Here is a 25,000-nt window from a genome sequence, read left to right as displayed (position 1 = left end):
TGATGTGGGCCTCTGGAGACAGGTTCGGTGTGATATCAACCCCCCAAACCTTTCTCTTTATTTGACTCTTGCAGGATTTCACCTCTCAGATGGTACCTTGTGTTCAGCCTTCTGCTCCCTTCGCCTAATTTCATTACCTTACACTTTCCTGAGTTGAACTTTGGTAGCCATTTTCTTGACCATTCCTCCAGTTTGTCCAGGTCGTCCTTTATTCTCTGTCTATCTTCATCTGTCTTGATTCTTCTCATAATTTTTGCATCATCAGCAAACATTGAGTGGAATGAATCTACACCCTCTGAAAGACCGTTTACTTATATATTAGAAACAGGATGCGTCCAAGGATTCCGGAGTCCCCGTGGGACTCCGCTGGTGACATCTCGCCACTCTGATGTCTCCCCCCACCCCCTCACAGTTACTCGCAGTACTCACCTAGTTGTGCTTGCGGGGGTTGAGCTCTGACTCTTTGGTCCCGCCTCTCAACTGTCAATCAACTGGTGTACAGATTCCTGAGCCTACTGGGCTCTGATCATATCTACATTTGAAACTGTGTATGGAGTCAGCCTCCACCACATCACTGCCTAGTGCATTCCATCTGTTAACTGCTGCGTGTGTGTGTGTGCGTGTGTGTGTGTGCGTGTGTGTGTGTGCGTGTGTGTGTGTGTGTGTGTGTGTGTGTGTGTGTGTGTGTGTGTGTGTGTGTGTGTGTGTGTGTGTGTGTGTGTGTGTGTGTGTGTAGAATCTACCCGTGTACAAGACCGACAGGACCCACCTGTTTACAGAGGGAGCGGCAGGGAGGCAGGTGGAAGCCGTAGTTGGTGCACACGGGCATGTAGAGAGTACACAGGAACTCTCGGAGCACCTCGGAGCACTCTGCCTGAAGCAACATAATACACATTAGCATGTGAGAATTATAAAGAGTCTATATTGGTTTTGGTTGATGTTTCAGTACCCCTCACAAACCAGGGGCAAGATTCACGAAGCAGTTACGAAAGCACCTACGAACCTGTACATATTTTCTCAATTTTTGGCGGGTTTGTTTACAGTTATTCAACAGTTAATGAGCTCGGAAGCACCAGGAGGCTGTTTATAACAATAACAACAGCTGATTGGGAAGTTTTCATGCTTGTAAACTGTTTAATAAATGTAACCAAAGCCGTCAAATATTGAGGAAAGATGTACAGGTTCGTAAGTACTTGCGTAACTGCTTCGTGAATCTGGCCTCTGGTGTTACATATCACCCGCATGAGCACTACTCGCTACCATACACCATCTATTGTTGCACAGTGCACAGCACACCATATAGCATCATATATAACACTACACAATACGCAGCACCACACCTCATAATGCCATGCACCACCACACGCTGTTCGACCTCGCGGCTGAGTGGGCAGCGCTCAGGGTTCGTAATCCTAAGGAGCCCAGGCTCGATTTCCGGCCGAGACAGAAATGCACGAAGTTTCTTTCCCCCCCTGATACCCCTGTTCATCTAGATAACAAACCACTAAATAACACTAACAAACCAGTGACACTGAAAATTATTATGTGTAAGGTGCTGGAAAAAAAGTAATTGGAATGAGGATGATGGATCACCAGATGACCAAATTTGTAACAAAAATGACAGTAGGAAGTTTGAAAGGAAAAGTCATACCTCAAACTGTATTGACTCATACGACAATCTTGAGATCTTGAGATGATTTCGGGGATTTAGTGTCCCCGCGGCTCGGTCCTCGACCAGGCCTCCACCCCCAGGAAGCAGCCCGTGACAGCTGACTAATACCCAGGTACCTATTTTACTGCTAGGTAACAGGAGCATAGGGTGAAAGAAACTCTGCCCATTGTTTCTCGCCGGCGCCTGGGATCGATCCCGGGACCACAGGATCACAAGTCCAGCGTGCTGTCCGCTCGGCCGACCGGCCAGGTCTCTAAAATAAACTAGGAGAAAGAAGGCTGGGTAGACTGTCTTTTACTAGATGTCAGAAAGCATGTGATGTTGTTCCTCTTGAAAGGCACAGGTATAGGATGGACAAGAAGGCTGGGACACCTGGAGAACAATAAACTGGATAAGGGAGTACCTGAAGGGAAGGGAACTATCAGGGATGAAAGCGCCAAGCCATCACGACTATATAGCACTGGCAAGGGATCAGGATGAGGATTTGGGATGGGACGGGGGAAAGGAATGGTGCCCAACCACTTGGACGCTCGGGGATTGAACGCCGACCTGCATGAAGCGAAATCGTCGCTCAACCGTCCAGGCCAAGTGATTGGATCTGAATGATTGAAAAAAGTCACCATGAAGGTTCGAGCCCGGAACTACTGCTGTTCCAAATTTATGTGAACGATCTACCTGAGGTCGTTCACAATACGAGCTCACTACCTTACCTGAGGTAGTGAGCTCATTCATGTAAATGTTTGCAGATGATGTAAACAATGAGGAATGTAGAAAGTTACAGGAGGAACTGACAAGCACAATTAATGAGCAAACACGTGGTTGTTTGAATGAAATCAGTAAGTGTAAGGTAATGAAGATGGGAAAGGGAGAACGGTATCTACACCATAAGAGGGAAGGCAACTACAGGACTCGGTGAAAGAAACTTATTAAGGATTGGATATAATAATAACACCACCTCCAGAGCACACACAAACAGTGGTAACAGTGGCAGCATATATGACACTCACAAACATTTGAACATCGTTTAGAAACTTAAATTAGGATCCTTTTTAAGGTAAACTATCCAGGTGATGTTAATCTATCCTTTACCCATTTGATAGACCAGTACTGGAAGATACAGCACCGGCATGGAGTCCGCACCTAGTGAATCTTAAAACCAAAATTAAAAAGTACAGAAGTTTGCAATGATTGGTTCCAAAACGATGAGGAATAATGGAATTAAATCCCACAACTCTAAAGATAGAAAAATCAGTGGGTATATGATTACAACATACAAGATACTGAGGGGAAAAGAGAAGGTTGGCCAAGGATAACGTCCGTAAATAGAGAGAGAGAGGAGAATGAGAGGACATAACGGAAAGCTGGACACTCAGATGTGTGGAAGGAATGTAAGGAAATACTCGTACGCCGTCCGGATTATTTCTCAACAGGTGGAATGCAAGAGGTCAGCAAGTGGAATGCACCGAGGGAAGACACTGTGGAGACCGTGACCTCCTTCCACACCTTTATTGCCAGATTCGATAATGAATTTGAGCGTCATAATAGGCCAGAGTCAACGAGGGTAGCAGGCGAGGTACAGAGAGCTATAGACCTCACTCCTTGTAGTTACTGATAGCCAGGGAAGTACCACCCCTCACAACCACCCTCCCCACTACCACCATCCCTCACTACCACCATCCCTCACTATCACCCCTCACAACCACCCTCCCCACTACCACCATCCCTCACTACCACCATCCATCACTACCACCCCTCACAACCACCCTCCCCACTACCACCATCCCTCACTACCACCATCCCTCACTATCACCCCTCACAACCACCCTCCCAACTACCACCATCCCTCACTACCACCATCCATCACTACCACCCCTCACAACCACCCTCCCCACTACCACCATCCCTCACTACCACCATCCATCACTATCACCCCTCACAACCACCCTCCCCACTACCACCATCCCTCACTACCACCATCCATCACTATCACCCCTCACAACCACCCTCCCCACTACCACCATCCCTCACTACCACCATCCCTCACTATCACCCCTCACAACCACCCTCCCCACTACCACCATCCCTCACTACCACCATCCATCACTATCACCCCTCACAACCATCCTCCCCACTACCACCATCCCTCACTACCACCATCCCTCACTATCACCCCTCACAACCACCCTCCCCACTACCACCATCCCTCACTACCACCATCCATCACTATCACCCCTCACAACCACCCTCCCCACTACCACCATCCCTCACTACCACCATCCATCACTACCACCCCTCACAACCACCCTCCCCACTACCACCATCCCTCACTACCACCATTCCTCACTATCACCCCTCACAACCACCCTCCCCACTACCACCATCCCTCACTACCACCATCCCTCACTATCACCCCTCACAACCACCCTCCCCACTACCACCATCCCTCACTACCACCATCCCTCACTATCACCCCTCACAACCACCCTCCCCACTACCACCATCCCTCACTACCACCATCCATCACTACCACCCCTCACAACCACCCTCCCCACTACCACCATCCCTCACTATCACCCCTCACAACCACCCTCCCCACTACCACCATCCCTCACTACCACCATCCATCACTACCACCATCCATCACTACCACCCCTCACAACCACTCTCCCCACTACCACCATCCCTCATTACCACCATCCATCACTACCACCCCTCACAACCACCCTCCCCACTACCACCATCCCTCACTACCACCATCCATCACTACCACCCCTCACAACCACCCTCCCCACTACCACCATCCCTCACTATCACCCCTCACAACCACCCTCCCCACTACCACCATCCCTCACTACCACCATCCATCACTACCACCCCTCACAACCACCCTCCCCACTACCACCATCCCTCACTACCACCATCCATCACTATCACCCCTCACAACCATCCTCCCCACTACCACCATCCCTCACTACCACCATCCATCACTACCACCCCTCAAAACCACCCTCCCCACTACCACCATCCCTCACTACCACCATCCATCACTATCACCCCTCACAACCACCCTCCCCACTGCCACCATCCCTCACTACCACCATCCATCACTATCACCCCTCACAACCACCCTCCCCACTACCACCATCCCTCACTACCACCATCCATCACTACCACCCCTCACAACCACCCTCCCCACTGCAATCACCCATTACTACCACCACCCATCACTATCACCCCTCACAACCACCACCACCCTCACTACCACCACCTCTCACAACCACCACCACCCTCACTACCACCACCACTCACAACCACCACCACCCTCATTACCATCATCTCCGAGCCGGTCCTCAGAGCAAATCCATTATCATGAGAAACAACAACCCCCTTTCAAACCCACCTGGATAGTTTTCGAGATATTTGTGATGGTCTGAAAGCATCAGACTATTACAGTTCCTGTAATAGTCAACATGTAAAACTGGCAAACAAACCTTTGTCCTAAACAAAGATTATTATCAAATTATATCTGTATTGTATTATAAATCGTTGGTTTAAGATGTAGAAAGTATATGCTGAAAACGTTTTCTATGAAGGATTTGGTTTTCTGCGAACGGAATTCTTGGGTACACTGAAATAGTTTTCGAATTTCATGTTTCACATTATCGTCAATAACACTCCATATTAGCGTAACCAAACGTGATGAAACAAAACCTAAGCCTAAAGTAACCTAACCTAACCATGGATTGTGAATAGATAATAGCACAAATTATGTAGGCATTCTGAATCCATTCCTGTGAGTGGATTTCCTCCCAGAGGACAGGTTGCATCCCCATTCCACCCTCACTATCCCCACCCCTCATACCCCCTCACTATCACCGCCCCTCTACCACCATCACCACAACAACACGACACCCATCACCGTTCCTGTGTCACTAGACTATTGTAGAGTTATGTGATGCGTGGCGCACACATTGTCCCTCCCTCCCTCCAGGTGGGAGAGACAATCTCTCTCTCTCTCTCTCTCTCTCTCTCTCTCTCTCTCTCTCTCTCTCTCTCTCTCTCTCTCTCTCTCTCTCTCTCTCTCTCTCTCTCTCTCTCTCTCTGTCATTGTAAACAACAAACATGAGACCCATTCTGGAGTATGCAGCACTAGTATAAAATTTCCGCAATAAGCAGCATGAATCAGAACTTCAAAAGGTTCAGGGATGCTCAAAGAGGTTTGCATCAGAATTTATACGACTGAAATATGAGGTTTGTTACGAGAATATAATTTCATCCCGCAAGAGACGGAATCGTGGAGCCATGACGACGACATATAAGATCCTTTGGGAAATCGATAAAATTTGTAATATGACCGTGTTTAATAAAAGGCAGTTGGCAAATAGAATGAACTAAGAGGAGAGATTGTAAAATCCAAAGTATATATTTTGAAATGAATTGTAAAGGAATTCATGATATTTGGTAGTCACTTTATGTGACAACCAGCAGCTGGAATGGTGGGGTTCAAGATGTTTCTCTTCACAGACACTGATATGTAAGCACACTAGGATGTGCATGCATTTACCGAAAATGACAGAGAAGTGTGTGATGAACGTAAAGAGATTTCAGGACTTCACTTGCGCGTGCACACACACACACACACACACACACACACACACACACACACACACACACACACACACACACACACACACACACACACATACACCCACATAGAGCCCAATAGGCTCAGGAATAGAGCCCAATAGGCTCAGGAATCTGTACACCTGTTGATTGACGGTTGAGAGGCGGGACCAAAGAGCCAGAGCTCAACCCCCCCGCAAGCACAACTAGGTGAGTACACACACACACACACACACACACACACACACACACACACACACACACACACACACACACACACACACACACACACACAAGTCCCTCCTCACCTCAATGAGTGGTAGGAAGGAGAGGAGCTCCTCGGAGGCCAGATCTTGAGACTTGTGGTTGAGGAGGTTTGGGAAGAGTGTGGCATGGTAGCCCAGGCCCTGGCACACCTCCTCCTGCAGTGCCTCGCACGGCCTGGAGTCTTCACCCTCACCTGTAGTGCCGCTGCCTGCCGCCAACACCAGCAGCAGTGCCACACAGCCGCCCAGGCTAGGAAACACAGAGGCCAGAAGCGATATTACTGTGTTTTAATTGACCCTGTATACTCATTTATACTTGCTGGGTCGAGCTTTAGCTCTTGGGTCCCCCATCTTTCTAGCCACATGGTTAATACAATATGTCTCCTGTGTTATTTCTCTATCATATCTACTTATGACAGTATGAATTGAGTCCGCTTCTACAACTTGTTCATTGAATTTATTCCATTTTCCTACTATTATGCTGAAAGAAAACTTTCCAACATCTCTATGATTCGTCTGATTCTCAAGCTTCCATCCTTACCCTCTTGTTCTATTGATGTTAATTTTGAACATTTTTTTACCACTGTCATGTTTCCTCTCTTCTGTTCTCTGGCAACGTCAGGTCTAGTTCTTTCAGTCTTACCTCATTCAGTCTTACTCGCTCCTAACCTCTGAACCGCTCAAGTTTTCTTATGAGTTTATACTAATGAGGTCTGGACTATACACACTAATGAGTAGTTTGATGTTGTTAGTTGTATATCTGCGTTGTTACAGTGTTCACTTATGTTCCTTACCTCTAATATTTTGTTTATCTTACCCCCCCCCCCCACCTGTGTTTGTATATGTTAAGAACCTGTTACATTTATTTTTTCCCCTCCCCCCTCGCCCCCCCCCTTCTAGTGCCTTTGTCAGCTATCCTCTAAGTTTTATTTCAATGGTTCCCATATTCCTGGGGGGGGGGGGGGGGGGGGCGGTGTGTAGGAAAAACACATCAATTATGACACCAGCTGTCCACATGTCAGTTGGTTAATTTAGAAACTGTACTTGTGGTCGGTCTCCAGTTCTCACCATTCATTACAAAATCATAAGTTTTGTTTTAGCTCACCTCATCCTAAAGCCTGGCTCTTCATGCTTCATCATTAAGTAATGTTATAAATTATTCAAAGTGATGTTATAAGAGTACATAAGGCCTACACCTTAAGGCCTACACCTTATTTAATGCTAATCAACATATTGTATTAAATAGTGAACCACAGATGCCATTAGGCCGGTTGGATTGATTGCTTAATCTTATCTTGAGGTTATCTTGAGATGATTTCGGGGCTTTAGTGTCCCGAAATTATCTCCTTACTTTACCCAACCACACCTCACCAACTTCAGCCACACTGTCAGTGTTAATCACAGCATCAGTCCCAAGACTTCTCTTACCATAACAACAACAAAAACAACAACTACATTTAGAAATAAATATAAACAGCATAAAACAAAAGAACAATGAAGTGACAGTAGGTGGAGAGAGAAAACAAACAAAAACAACAGCAAGGATTGCAAGGAAAAACAAACAAAAAACGGCAAGAATTGCAAGGAAAAACAAACAAAAAAACAAGAATTTGTGGGAAAACGTCAAAATCAGACAGAATTAAGCGCTTGAATTACATGCAAAAAATATATATCTCCACCATAGGGCAAGAATGGTTTAATTAAATCCTTTTTAGCACTGTTGCAATTGTTGCAATTTACCGGCATTAGGCTTGGAATATGCACATGCAAATTTTGCTTATGTTCGGTAGCAGTATTTTCTGAAAAACAAAACAAAAATGGAGATGTTCTGAAATTTATATAAACATTGTGATCTAATTGGTTGTAAATAATTGGCACAATAATATCTGCTTGAAACACATACAGCTAATTGTACTGATGCATTTTAATTGTTTACACGTGTATATATATATATATATATATATATATATATATATATATATATATATATATATATATATATATATATATATATATATATATATGCAAGCGTGAATGGTCCCCAAGCTGACACATCAGAAAACTCTTGACCCCCTGAAGGATTCGAACCCCTGAAGGATTCATAATTCAGAACTGTCAATACAACATTAATGACCAATAAATAACATCTTGTAATTAATATTCTATAAATCAAATCATTTATTGATGTATATCTACTCATAACTAATGTTTGGAACGTTGTATTACAACATCTGAAGGAGCAGTCCTCCCCAACACTCAAGAGCATCTTTAATGTAGTGATCATGTGCACGCTTACCCAGTCATGTTGCTTGTGACAGGCTGTTTGTCTTGACCAGTTAGTGACAGTCTTCTCAGCTTCTACAAACAGCAGAGTTCTTAGCGGCGTCGTTCTCTCAGTTACCACTCTCAGTTACCAGTCACTTCTACCTAACCCCACCTTCCCCAAAAAATAAATCATCAATTAACTAATTTATGGATAATTTTTGAGTGACTCCTTATCACCTTTTTTTTCGTAATTCAATTTCCCAAATTGGGACCATATAAAAATATATATTTGACTTCACACTGTCAAGTTTGGTTTATAATGACAATTCTGAAGAATTCAAAGATTGAAGGATTGTATTTGCTTGTTCGTGTCGTTCATTGTCTTAGTGAATAATATTTCGAAACTTTTCTTCATCACTACAAGGAAAATAATTCACCGCAAAACACGAAGGCACACAGGGTGGACACACAGGGTGGATACACAGGGTGGATACACAGGGTGGATACACACAGGGTGGACACACAGGGTGGATACACAGGGTGGACACACAGGGTGGGCACACAGGGTGGGCACACATGGTGGGCACACATGGTGGGCACACATGGTGGGCACACATGGTGGACACACAGGGTGGACACACAGGGTGGGCACACAGGGTGGGCACACAGGGTGGACACACATGGTGGGCACACAGGGCGGACACATAGGGTGGACACACAGGGTGGGCACACAGGGTGGACACACATGGTGGGCACACAGGGTGGGGACACAGGGAGGACACACAGGGTGGACACACAGCGTGGACACACAGGGTGGACACACAGGGTGGGCACACAGGGTGGACACACATGGTGGGCACACAGGGTGGGGACACAGGGAGGACACACAGGGTGGACACACAGCGTGGACACACAGGGTGGACACACAGGACGGACACACAGGACAGACACACAGGTTGGACACAAAGGACGGACACACCGGGCGGACACACAGGGTGGACACACAGGACGGACACACAGGACGGACACACAGGACGGACACACAGGTTGGACACACAGGGCGGACACACAGGGTGGACACACAGGACGGACACACAGGACGGACACACAGGACGGACACACAGGTTGGACACACAGGGCGGACACACAGGGTGGACACACAGGACGGACACACAGGACGGACACACAGGACGGACACACAGGTTGGACACACAGGACGGACACACAGGGTGGACACACAGGACGGACACACAGGACAGACACACAGGTTGGACACACAGGACGGACACACAGGGTTTACACACTGGGTGGACACACAAGGCGGACACACCGGGCGGACACTCAGGTTGGACACTCAGGTTGGACACACTGGGTGGACACACAGGGTGGACACACAGGGTGGACACACAGGGTGGACACACCGGGCGGACACACAGGGTGGACACACAGGACGGACACACAGGACGGACACACAGGACGGACACACAGGACGGACACACAGGACGGACACACAGGACGGACACACAGGGTGGACACACAGCGTGGACACACAGGGTGGACACACAGGACGGACACACAGGACAGACACACAGGTTGGACACACAGGACGGACACACCGGGCGGACACACAGGGTGGACACACAGGACGGACACACAGGACGGACACACAGGACAGACACACAGGTTGGACACACAGGACGGACACACAGGGTGGACACACTGGGTGGACACACAAGGCAGACACACCGGGCGGACACTCAGGTTGGACACTCAGGTTGGACACACTGGGTGGACACACAGGGTGGACACAAAGGGTGGACACACCGGGCGGACACACAGCGTGGACACACAGGGTGGACACACAGGACTGACACACAGGACGGACACACAGGGTGGACACACAGGACGGACACACAGGGCGGACACACAGGGTGGACACACAGGACGGACACACAGGACGGACACACAGGGTGGACACACAGGACGGACACACAGGGTGGACACACAGGGTGGACACACAGGGTGGGCACACAGGGCGGACACACAGGGTGGACACACAGGACGGACACACAGGGTGGACACACAGGGTGGACACACAGGGTGGACACACAGGGCGGACACACAGGGTGGACACACAGGACGGACACACAGGGTCGACACACAGGGTGGACACACAGGGCGGACACACAGGACGGACACACAGGGTGGACACACAGGGTGGACACACACAGGGTGGACACACAGGACGGACACACAGGGTGGACACACAGGGTGGACACACAGGGTGGGCACACAGGGCGGACACACAGGGTGTACACACAGGACGGACACACAGGGTGGACACACAGGGTGGACACACAGGGCAGACACACAGGGTGGACACACAGGACACACAGGGTCGACACACAGGTTGGACACACAGGGCGGACACACAGGGTGGACAAACAGGGCGGACACACAGGGTGGACACACAGGGCGCACACACACAGGGTGGACACACAGGACGGACACACAGGGTGGACACATAGGGTGGGCACACAGGGCGGACACACAGGGTGGACACACAGGACGGACACACATGGTGGACACACAGGGTGGACACACAGGGCGGACACACCGGGTGGACACACCGGGTGGACACACAGGGTGGACACACAGGGTGGACACACAGGGTGGACACACAGGGCGCACACACACAGGGCGGACACACACAGGGTGGACACACACAGGGCGGACACACACAGGGTGGACACACAGGGTGGACACACAGGGCGGACACACAGGACGGACACTCAGGGCGCACACACACAGGGTGGACACACAGGGTGGACACACACAGGGTGGACACACAGGGTGGACACACACATGGTGGACACACAGGGCGGACACACAGGGTGGACACACAGGGTGGGCACACAGGGTGGACACACATGGTGGGCACACAGGGTGGGGACACAGGGAGGACACACAGGGTGGACACACAGCGTGGACACACAGGGTGGACACACAGGACGGACACACAGGACAGACACACAGGTTGGACACAAAGGACGGACACACCGGGCGGACACACAGGGTGGACACACAGGACGGACACACAGGACGGACACACAGGACGGACACACAGGTTGGACACACAGGGCGGACACACAGGGTGGACACACAGGACGGACACACAGGACGGACACACAGGACGGACACACAGGTTGGACACACAGGACGGACACACAGGGTGGACACACAGGACGGACACACAGGACAGACACACAGGTTGGACACACAGGACGGACACACAGGGTTTACACACTGGGTGGACACACAGGACGGACACACAGGACGGACACACAGGACGGACACACAGGACGGACACACAGGACGGACACACAGGGTGGACACACAGCGTGGACACACAGGGTGGACACACAGGACGGACACACAGGACAGACACACAGGTTGGACACACAGGACGGACACACCTGGCGGACACACAGGGTGGACACACAGGACGGACACACAGGACGGACACACAGGACAGACACACAGGTTGGACACACAGGACGGACACACAGGGTGGACACACTGGGTGGACACACAAGGCAGACACACCGGGCGGACACTCAGGTTGGACACTCAGGTTGGACACACTGGGTGGACACACAGGGTAGACACACAGGGTGGACACACCGGGCGGACACACAGCGTGGACACACAGGGTGGACACACAGGACTGACACACAGGACGGACACACAGGGTGGACACACAGGACGGACACACAGGGCGGACACACAGGGTGGACACACAGGACGGACACACAGGACAGACACACAGGGTGGACACACAGGACGGACACACAGGGTGGACACACAGGGTGGGCACACAGGGCGGACACACAGGGTGGACACACAGGACGGACACACAGGGTGGACACACAGGGTGGACACACAGGGTGGACACACAGGGCGGACACACAGGGTGGACACACAGGACGGACACACAGGGTCGACACATAGGGTGGACACACAGGGCGGACACACAGGACGGACACACAGGGTGGACACACAGGGTGGACACACAGGGTGGACACACACAGGGTGGACACACAGGACGGACACACAGGGTGGACACACAGGGTGGACACACAGGGTGGGCACACAGGGCGGACACACAGGGTGTACACACAGGGCAGACACACCAGGGTGGACACACAGGACAGACACACAGGGTCGACACACAGGGTGGACACACAGGGCGGACACACAGGGTGGACAAACAGGGCGGACACACAGGGTGGACACACAGGGCGCACACACACAGGGTGGACACACAGGACGGACACACAGGGTGGACACATAGGGTGGGCACACAGGGCGGACCCACAGGGTGGACACACAGGACGGACACACATGGTGGACACACAGGGTGGACACACAGGGCGGACACACCGGGTGGACACACCGGGTGGACACACAGGGTGGACACACAGGGTGGGCACACAGGGCGGACACACAGGGTGGACACACAGGACGGACACACAGGGTGGACACACAGGGTGGACACACAGGGTGGACACACAGGGCGGACACACAGGGTGGACACACAGGACGGACACACAGGGTCGACACACAGGGTGGACACACAGGGCGGACACACAGGACGGACACACAGGGTGGACACACAGGGTGGACACACAGGGTGGACACACACAGGGTGGACACACAGGACGGACACACAGGGTGGACACACAGGGTGGACACACAGGGTGGGCACACAGGGCGGACACACAGGGTGTACACACAGGACGGACACACAGGGTGGACACACAGGGTGGACACACAGGGCAGACACACCAGGGTGGACACAAAGGACAGACACACAGGGTCGACACACAGGGTGGACACACAGGGCGGACACACAGGGTGGACAAACAGGGCGGACACACAGGGTGGACACACAGGGCGCACACACACAGGGTGGACACACAGGACGGACACACAGGGTGGACACATAGGGTGGGCACACAGGGCGGACCCACAGGGTGGACACACAGGACGGACACACATGGTGGACACACAGGGTGGACACACAGGGCGGACACACCGGGTGGACACACCGGGTGGACACACAGGGTGGACACACAGGGTGGACACACAGGGTGGACACACAGGGCGCACACACACAGGGCGGACACACACAGGGTGGACACACAGGGTGGACACACAGGGCGGACACACAGGACGGACACACAGGGCGCACACACACAGGGTGGACACACAGGGTGGACACACACAGGGTGGACACACAGGGTGGACACACACATGGTGGACACACAGGGCGGACACACAGGGTGGACACACAGGGTGGGCACACAGGGTGGACACACATGGTGGGCACACAGGGTAGGGACACAGGGAGGACACACATGGTGGACACACAGGGCGGACACACACAGGGTGAAAACACAGGGTGGACACAGCAGGACGGACACACAGGACGGACACACAGGGTGAACACACAGGGCGGACACACAGGGTGGACACACAGGGTGGACACACAGGGTGGACACACAGGGCGGACACACAGGGTGGACACACATGGTGGGCAGACTGGGTGGGCACACAGGGTGGGCACACAGGGTGGACACACTGGGTGGACACACAGAGTGGACACACAGGGTGGACACACAGGGTGGGCACACAGGGTAGGCACACTGGGTGGGCACACAGGGTGGGCACACAGGGTGGACACACAGGGTGAGCACACAGGGTGGCACACAGGGTGGACACACATGGTGGGCACACAGGGCGGACACACAGGGTGGACACACAGGGTGGGCACACAGGGTGGACACACATGGTGGGCACACAGGGTAGGGACACAGAGAGGACACACAGGGTGGACACACAGCGTGGACACACAGGGTGGACACACAGGACGGACACACAGGACAGACACACAGGTTGGACACACAGGACGGACACACCGGGCGGACACACAGGGTGGACACACAGGACGGACACACAGGACGGACACACAGGACAGACACACAGGTTGGACACACAGGACGGACACACAGGGTGGACACACTGGGTGGACACACAAGGCAGACACACCGGGCGGACACTCAGGTTGGACACTCAGGTTGGACACACTGGGTGGACACACAGGGTGGACACACAGGGTGGACACACCGGGCGGACACACAGCGTGGACACACAGGGTGGACACACAGGACGGACACACAGGACGGACACACAGGGTGGACACACAGGACGGACACACAGGGCGGACACACAGGGTGGACACACAGGACGGACACACAGGACGGACACACAGGGTGGACACACAGGACGGACACACAGGGTGGACACACAGGGTGGACACACAGGGTGGGCACACAGGGCGGACACACAGGGTGGACACACAGGACGGACACACAGGGTGGACACACAGGGTGGACACACAGGGTGGACACACAGGGCGGACACACAGGGAGGACACACAGGACGGACACACAGGGTCGACACACAGGGTGGACACACAGGGCGGACACACAGGACGGACACACAGGGTGGACACACAGGGTGGACACACACAGGGTGGACACACAGGACGGACACACAGGGTGGACACACAGGGTGGACACACTGGGTGGGCACACAGGGCGGACACACAGGGTGTACACACAGGACGGACACACAGGGTGGACACACAGGGTGGACACACAGGGCAGACACACAGGGTGGACACACAGGACAGACACACAGGGTCGACACACAGGGTGGACACACAGGGCGGACACACAGGGTGGACACACAGGGCGGACACACAGGGTGGACACACAGGGCGCACATACACAGGGTGGACACACAGGACGGACACACAGGGTGGACACATAGGGTGGGCACACAGGGCGGACACACAGGGTGGACACACAGGACGGACACACATGGTGGACACACAGGGTGGAAACACAGGGCGGACACACCGGGTGGACACTCCGGGTGGACACACAGGGTGGACACACAGGGTGGACACACAGGGCGCACACACACAGGGCGGACACACACAGGGTGGACACACAGGGTGGACACACAGGGCGGACACACAGGACGGACACACAGGGCGCACACACACAGGGTGGACACACAGGGTGGACACACACAGGTTGGACACACAGGGTGGGCACACAGGGTGGACACACATGGTGGGCACACAGGGTGGACACACATGGTGGGCACACAGGGTAGGGACACAGGGAGGACACACATGGTGGACACACAGGGCGGACACACACAGGGTGAAAACACAGGGTGGACACAGCAGGACGGACACACAGGACGGATACACAGGGTGAACACACAGGGCGGACACACAGGGTGGACACACAGGGTGGACACACAGGGTGGACACACAGGGTGGACACACAGGGCGGACACACAGGGTGAACACACATGGTGGGCAGACTGGGTGGGCACACAGGGTGGGAACACAGGGTGGACATACTGGGTGGACACACAGGGTGGACACACAGGGTGGGCACACAGGGTAGGCACACTGGGTGGGCACACAGGGTGGGCACACAGGGAGGACACACATGGTGGGCACACAGGGTGGACACACAGGGTGAGCACACAGGGTGGCACACAGGGTGGACACACATGGTGGGCACACAGGGCGGACACACAGGGTGGACACACAGGGTGGGCACACAGGGTGGACACAGATGGTGGGCACACAGGGTAGGGACACAGGGAGGACACACAGGGTGGACACACAGGACGGACACACAGGTTGGACACAGGACGGACACACCGGGCGGACACACAGGGTGGACACACAGGGTGGACACACAGGACGGACACACAGGACGGACACACAGGACAGACACACAGGACGGACACACAGGGTGGACACACTGGGTGGACACACAAGGCGGACACTCAGGTTGGACACTCAGGTTGGACACACTGGGTGGACACACAGGGTGGACACACCGGGCGGACACACAGGGTGGACACACAGGGTGGACACACAGGACGGACACACAGGACGGACACACAGGACGGACACACAGGGTGGACACACAGGACGGACACACAGGGTGGACACACAGCGTGGACACACAGGGTGGACACACAGGACGGACACACAGGACAGACACACAGGTTGGACACACAGGACGGACACACCGGGCGGACACACAGGGTGGACACAAAGGACGGACACACAGGACGGACACACAGGGTGGACACACTGGGTGGACACACAAGGCGGACACACCGGGCGGACACTCAGGTTGGACACTCAGGTTGGACACACTGGGTGGACACACAGGGTGGACACACAGGGTGGACACACAGGACGGACACACAGGGTGGACACACATGGTGGACACACAGGGTGGACACACAGGGTGGACACACAGGACGGACACACAGGACGGACACACAGGACGGACACACAGGGTGGACACACAGGACGGACACACTGGACGGACACACAGGACGGACACACAGGACGGACACACAGGGTGGACACACAGGACGGACACACAGGGTGGACACACAGGGTGGACACACAGGGTGTGCACACAGGGCGGACACACAGGGTGGACACACAGGACGGACACACAGGGTGGACACACAGGGTGGACACACAGGGCGGACACACAGGGTAGACCCACAGGACGGACACACAGGGTCGACACACAGGGTCGACACACAGGGCGGACACACAGGACGGACACACAGGGTGGACACACAGGGTGGACACACTGGGTGGGCACACAGGGCGGACACACAGGACGGACACACAGGGTGGACACACAGGGTGGACACACAGGGCGGACACACAGGGTGGACACACAGGACGGACACACAGGGTCGACACACAGGGTGGACACACAGGGCGGACACATAGGGTGGACAGACAGGGCGCACACACACAGGGTGGACACACACGACGGACACACAGGGTGGGCACACAGGGCGGACACACAGGGTGGACACACAGGACGGACACACATCGTGGACTCACAGGGTGGACACACAGGGCGGACACACCGGGTGGACACACAGGGTGGACACACAGGTTGGACACACAGGGTGGACACACAGGGTGGACACACAGGGTGGACACACAGGGAGCACACACACAGGGTGGACACACAGGGCGGACACACACAGGGTGGACACACACAGGGTGGTCACACAGGGTGGACACACAGGGCGGACACACAGGACGGAAACACAGGGCGCACACACACAGGGTGGACACACAGGGTGGACACACAGGGTGGATACACACAGGGTGGAAACACAGGGTGGACACATACATGGTGGACACACAGGGTGGACACACAGGGCGGACACACAGGACGGAAACACAGGGCGCACACACACAGGGTGGACACACAGGGTGGACACACAGGGCGGACACACACAGGGTGGAAACACAGGGCGGACACAGCAGGACGGACACACAGGACGGACACACAAGGTCTACACACAGGGCGGACACACAGGGTGGACACACAGGGTGGACACACAGGACGGACACACAGGGTGGACACACAGGGTGGACACACAGGACGGACACACAGGGTGGACACACAGGGTCTACACACAGGGCGGACACACAGGGTGGACACACAGGGTGGACACACTGGACGGACACACAGGGTGGACACACAGGGTCTACACACAGGGCGGACACACAGGGTGGACACACAGGACGGACACACAGGGTCGACACACAGAGTGGACACACAGGGCGGACACACAGGGTGGACACACAGGGCGGACACACAGGGCGCACACACACAGGGTGGACACACAGGACGGACACACAGGGTGGACACATAGGGTGGGCACACAGGGCGGACACACAGGGTGGACACACAGGACGGACACACATGGTGAACACACAGGGTGGACACACAGGGCGGACACACCGGGTGGACACACAGGGTGGACACACAGGTTGGACACACAGGGTGGACACACAGGGTGGACACACAGGGCGCACACACACAGGGTGGACACACAGGGCGGACACACACAGGGTGGACACACACAGGGTGGACACACAGGGTGGACACACAGGGTGGACACACAGGGCGGACACACAGGACGGACACACAGGGCGCACACACACAGGGTGGATACACACAGGACGGACACACAGGGTGGACACACTGGGTGGACACACAAGGCGGACACACCGGGCGGACACTCAGGTTGGACACACAGGGTGGACACACAGCGTGGACACATAGGGTGGACACACTGGGTGGGCACACAGGGCGGACACACAGGGTGGACACACAGGGTGGACACACAGGGTGGACACACAGGATGGACACACAGGGCGGACACACAGGACGGACACACAGGGTGGACACACAGGGTGGACACACTGGGTGGGCACACAGGGCGGACACACAGGGTGGACACACAGGACGGACACACAGGGTGGACACACAGGGTGGACACACAGGGCGGACACACAGGGTGGACACACAGGACGGACACACAGGGTCGACACACAGGGTGGACACACAGGGCGGACACATAGGGTGGACAGACAGGGCGCACACACACAGGGTGGAAACACACGACGGACACACAGGGTGGGCACACAGGGCGGACACACAGGGTGGACACACAGGACGGACACACATCGTGGACTCACAGGGTGGACACACAGGGCGGACACACAGGGTGGACACACAGGGTGGACACACAGGGTGGACACACAGGGTGGACACACAGGGTGGACACACAGGGAGCACACACACAGGGTGGACACACAGGGCGGACACACACAGGGTGGACACACAGGGCGGACACACAGGACGGAAACACAGGGCGCACACACACAGGGTGGACACACAGGGTGGACACACAGGGTGGATACACACAGGGTGGAAACACAGGGTGGACACATACATGGTGGACACACAGGGTGGACACGCAGGGCGGACACACAGGACGGAAACACAGGGCGCACACACACAGGGTGGACACACAGGGTGGACACACAGGGCGGACACACACAGGGTGGAAACACAGGGCGGACACAGCAGTACGGACACACAGGACGGACACACAGGGTGGACACACAGGACGGACACACAGGACGGACACACAGGGTCTACACACAGGGCGGACACACAGGGTGGACACACAGGGTGGACACACAGGACGGACACACAGGGTGGACACACAGGGTGGACACACAGGACGGACACACAGGGTGGACACACAGGGTCTACACACAGGGCGGACACACAGGGTGGACACACAGGGTGGACACACAGGACGGACACACAGGGTGGACACACAGGGTCTACACACAGGGCGGACACACAGGGTGGACACACAGGACGGACACACAGGGTCGACACACAGAGTGGACACACAGGGCGGACACACAGGGTGGACACACAGGGCGGACACACAGGGCGCACACACACAGGGTGGACACACAGGACGGACACACAGGGTGGACACATAGGGTGGGCACACAGGGCGGACACACAGGGTGGACACACAGGACGGACACACATGGTGAAGACACAGGGTGGACACACAGGGCGGACACACCGGGTGGACACACAGGGTGGACACACAGGTTGGACACACAGGGTGGACACACAGGGTGGACACACAGGGCGCACACACACAGGGTGGACACACAGGGCGGACACACACAGGGTGGACACACACAGGGTGGACACACAGGGTGGACACACAGGGTGGACACACAGGGCGGACACACAGGACGGACACACAGGGCGCACACACACAGGGTGGATACACACAGGGCGGACACACACAGGGTGGAAACACAGGGTGGACACAGCAGGACGGACACACAGGACGGACACACAGGGTGAACACACAGGGCGGACACACAGGGTGGACACACAGGGTGGACACACAGGGCGGACACACAGGGTGGGCACACAGGGTGGACACACAGGGTGGACACACAGGTGGTCACACAGGGTGGACACACAGGGTGGGCACACAGGGTGGACACACAGGGTGGACACACAGGGTGGGCACACAGGGTGGACACACAGGGTGGACACACAGGTGGTCACACAGGGTGGACACACAGGGTGGACACACAGGGTGGGCACACAGGGCGGACACACAGGACGGACACAGGGTGGACACACAGGACGGACACACTGGGTGGACACACAGGACGGACACACTGGGTGGACACACAGGGCGGACACACTGGGTGGACACACAGGGCAGACACACAGGGTGGACACACAGGGCGGACACACAGGGCGGACACACAGGACGGACACACAGGACGGACACACAGGGTGGACACACAGGACGGACACACTGGGTGGACACACAGGGCGGACACACAGGGTGGACACACAGGGTGCACACACAGGGTGGACACTCAGGGTGGACACACACAGGGTGGACACACAGGGTAGACACACAGGACGGACACACAGGGCGGACACACAGGACGGACACACAGGGTGGACACACAGGACGGACACACTGGGTGGACACACAGGGCGGACATACAGGGTGGATACACAGGGCGGACACAGAGGGTGGACACACAGGGCGGACACACAGGGTGGACACACAGGGTGCACACACAGGGTGGACACTCAGGGTGGACACACACAGGGTGGACACTCAGGGTGGACACTGGTCGGACTCACAGGTCGGACACAAAGGGTGGACACACAAGGTGGACACACAGGGCGGACACACAGGGTGGACACACAGGGCGGACACACAGGGTGGACACACAGGACGGACACACAGGACGGACACACAGGACGGACACACAAGGTGGACACACAGGGCGGACACACAGGGCGGACACACAGGGTGGACACACAGGGTGGACACACAGGGTGGACACACAGGACGGACACACAGGACGGACACACAGGACGGACACACAAGGTGGACACACAGGGTGGACACACAGGGCGGACACACAGGGTGGACACACAGGGTGGATACACAGGACGGACACACAGGACGGACACACAGGGTGGATACACAGGACGGACACACAGGGTGGACACACAGGACGGACACACAGGACGGACACACAGGGCGGACACACAGGGTGGACACACAGGGTGGATACACAGGACGGACACACAGGACGGACACACAGGGTGGATACACAGGACGGACACACAGGGTGGACACACAGGACGGACACACAGGACGGACACACAGGGCGGACACACAGGGTTGACACACAGGGTGGATACACAGGACGGACACACAGGACGGACACACAGGGTGGATACACAGGACGGACACACAGGGTGGACACACAGGACGGACACACAGGACGGACACACAGGGCGGATACACAGGACGGACACACAGGGTGGACACACAGGACGGACACACAGGACGGACACACAGGGCGGGCACACAGGGTGGACACACAGGGTGGACACACAGGGTGGACACACAGGGTGGATACACAGGGTGGATACACAGGACGGACACACAGGGTGGACACACAGGACGGACACACAGGACGGACACACAGGGCGGACACACAGGGTGGACACACAGGGTGGATACACAGGACGGACACACAGGGTGGACACACAGGACGGACACACAGGACGGACACACAGGGCGGGCACACAGGGTGGATACACAGGACGGACACACAGGGTGGACACACAGGACGGACACACAGGGCGGATACACAGGACGGACACACAGGGTGGACACACAGGACGGACACACAGGACGGACACACAGGGCGGGCACACAGGGTGGACACACAGGGCAGGCACAAGTGCACATAACACGTGTCATAAACACAGTAAACACATCACACTATCACATGTACCATTGCCTCTCCCTGCTTCTTCAAAACTTTACTCGCAAAATCTTCAAGAATTCTGTCAGTCAAGTGTCAGACAGGCGCGTGTGGCACAGATTTACTGACAACTGCGGCAGAGAGCGAGCGAGAGCTGTGGCACCAGGCACCACGGTACACTTGTACCCTCCAAAATGGTGCCACATTAACCAAGTAACCTTGCTCCGTACCTCACAAATGGTCGCCAGTCACATGTGCTTCTGCCTCTGTAACTTTGATAGGGTTCCCATGCATCGTTAAGGCTAGTCGTTAACGTGGAAGTTCGTTATAACTACTCTTGAGGTGTGGAGGTCATTGACACTTTTCAATTAGTATCTTCAATATTACCCCTTAACCTCTCACTAAGAAAATATTGTCTTGAGACAGCGTAACTTAACATCTGGGAGACGTAAGTCCAAATTTATATATTTAAATATAAGATAAAGTAATATTATTAACTATTTCTCCAAGTTCCTGAAAGAGATAACTACAATACGTTGTTATCCACATTACAGTAACGTAGCAGTGGTTGGGTATCGTGCCAGATAACTACAATACGTTGTTATCCACATTACAGTAACGTAGCAGTGGTTGGGTATCGTGCCAGATAACTACAATACCTTGTTATCCACATTACAGTAACGTAGCAGTGGTTGGGTATCGTGCCTGTGTCTCCACCATCACACTTGTTCTCCTGATATGATAGCACATATAGCAATTATTGGGTCAAGGGTACACATGAACATACAGCCACGACGGAAGACAGATCATACAACCACCACTAAACATACAGACCCACAACCCAGGTGGTACACTGGCAGAACGAAGGCGACTAAAACACGAACACCCAACACCAGATTGGCCATTCCCAGCTTTACAATAAACTATTCAATCTTGCCACTTCATGTTTTTCGTAATAAAAGATTAACTTATCATCTATCTACTTTCTAAGATATATTTAAAAAATACTGGAGAGTTACCAGTTACAATAACAGTCTGGGATGCTCCCGGACGCAGGTTCGAATCCTCGTCACAGCCCTTGTGGATTTGTTCATTTGTTTACCAGTTATACTTTATAATTTATTATTATGATTATTACTGAATTTTTTTTTGGAGTCGAGCAGTAGCTTGTCCTCATATCCCAGCACCTTGTCCTCATATCCCAGCTGCTTGTCCTCATATCCCAGCACCTTGTCCTCATATCCCAGCTGCTTGTCCTCATATCCCAGCTGCTTGTCCTCATATCCCAGCACCTTGTCCTCATATCCCAGCTGCTTGTCCTCGTATCCCAGCTCCTTATCCTCATATCCCAGCACCTTGTCCTCATATCCCAGCTGCTTGTCCTCATATCCCAGCACCTTGTCCTCATATCCCAGCACCTTGTCCTCATATCCCAGCTGCTTGTCATCATATCCCAGCTGCTTGTCCTCATATCCCAGCACCTTGTCCTCATATCCCAGCACCTTGTCCTCATATCCCAGCTGCTTGTCATCATATCCCAGGAGCTTGTCCTTATATCCCAGCACCTTGTCCTCATATCCCAGCTGCTTGTCCTCATATCCCAGCACCTTGTCCTCATATCCCAGCACCTTGTCCTCATATCCCAGCTGCTTGTCATCATATCCCAGGAGCTTGTCCTCATATCCCAGCACCTTGTCCTCATATCCCAGCTGCTTGTCCTCATATCCCAGCACCTTGTCCTCATATCCCAGCACCTCGTCCTCATATCCCAGCTGCTTGTCCTCATATCCCAGGAGCTTGTCCTCATATCCCAGCACCTTGTCCTCATATCCCAGCTGCTTGTCCTCATATCCCAGGAGCTTGTCCTCATATCCCAGCACCTTGTCCTCATATCCCAGCTGCTTGTCCTCATATCCCAGGAGCTTGTCCTCATATCCCAGCACCTTGTCCTCATATCCCAGCTGCTTGTCATCATATCCCAGGAGCTTGTCCTCATATCCCAGCACCGTGTCCTCATATCCCAGCAGGTTGTCCTCATATCCGAGCACCTTGTCCTCATATCCCAGCAGTTTGTCCTCATATCCCAGCAGCTTGTCCTCATATTCCCAGCAGCTTATCCTCATATCCCAGCAGCTTGACCTCGTATCCCAAGACCTTGTCCTCATATCCCAGCACCTTGTCCTCATATCCCAGCACCTTGTCCTCATATTCCAGCACCTTATCCTCATATCCCAGCACCTTGTCCTCATATCCCAACTGCTTGTCCTCATATCCCAGCACCTTGTCCTCATATCCCAGCACCTTGTCCTCATATCCCAGCAC

General features: G+C 54.3%; 1 protein-coding gene across 1 annotated transcript in view; it reads right to left on the bottom strand.

Annotated features, from left to right (window-relative positions):
* LOC123755545 (frizzled-8) overlaps positions 1–22,804 on the bottom strand; it is a 61,308-nt gene extending 38,504 nt beyond the window's left edge. The window contains exons 1-4 of the mRNA XM_045738310.2: positions 22,709–22,804; positions 8,858–8,998; positions 6,604–6,811; positions 770–874 (exon numbers count right to left, since the gene is read on the bottom strand). Of these exons, the coding sequence (XP_045594266.1) occupies positions 770–874; positions 6,604–6,811; positions 8,858–8,865 (321 nt within the window). The 5' untranslated portion in view covers positions 8,866–8,998; positions 22,709–22,804. The remainder of the gene's footprint in view (positions 1–769; positions 875–6,603; positions 6,812–8,857; positions 8,999–22,708) is intronic.
* Between the last annotated feature and the right edge of the window lie 2,196 nt (positions 22,805–25,000).

The sequence above is a fragment of the Procambarus clarkii genome, chromosome 20 (assembly GCF_040958095.1).
Source record: "Procambarus clarkii isolate CNS0578487 chromosome 20, FALCON_Pclarkii_2.0, whole genome shotgun sequence".
NCBI classification, from domain to species: Eukaryota; Metazoa; Arthropoda; class Malacostraca; order Decapoda; family Cambaridae; genus Procambarus; species Procambarus clarkii.
Note: the sequence above shows the minus strand (reverse complement) of the source record. Positions and strands in the feature narration are given on the sequence as shown.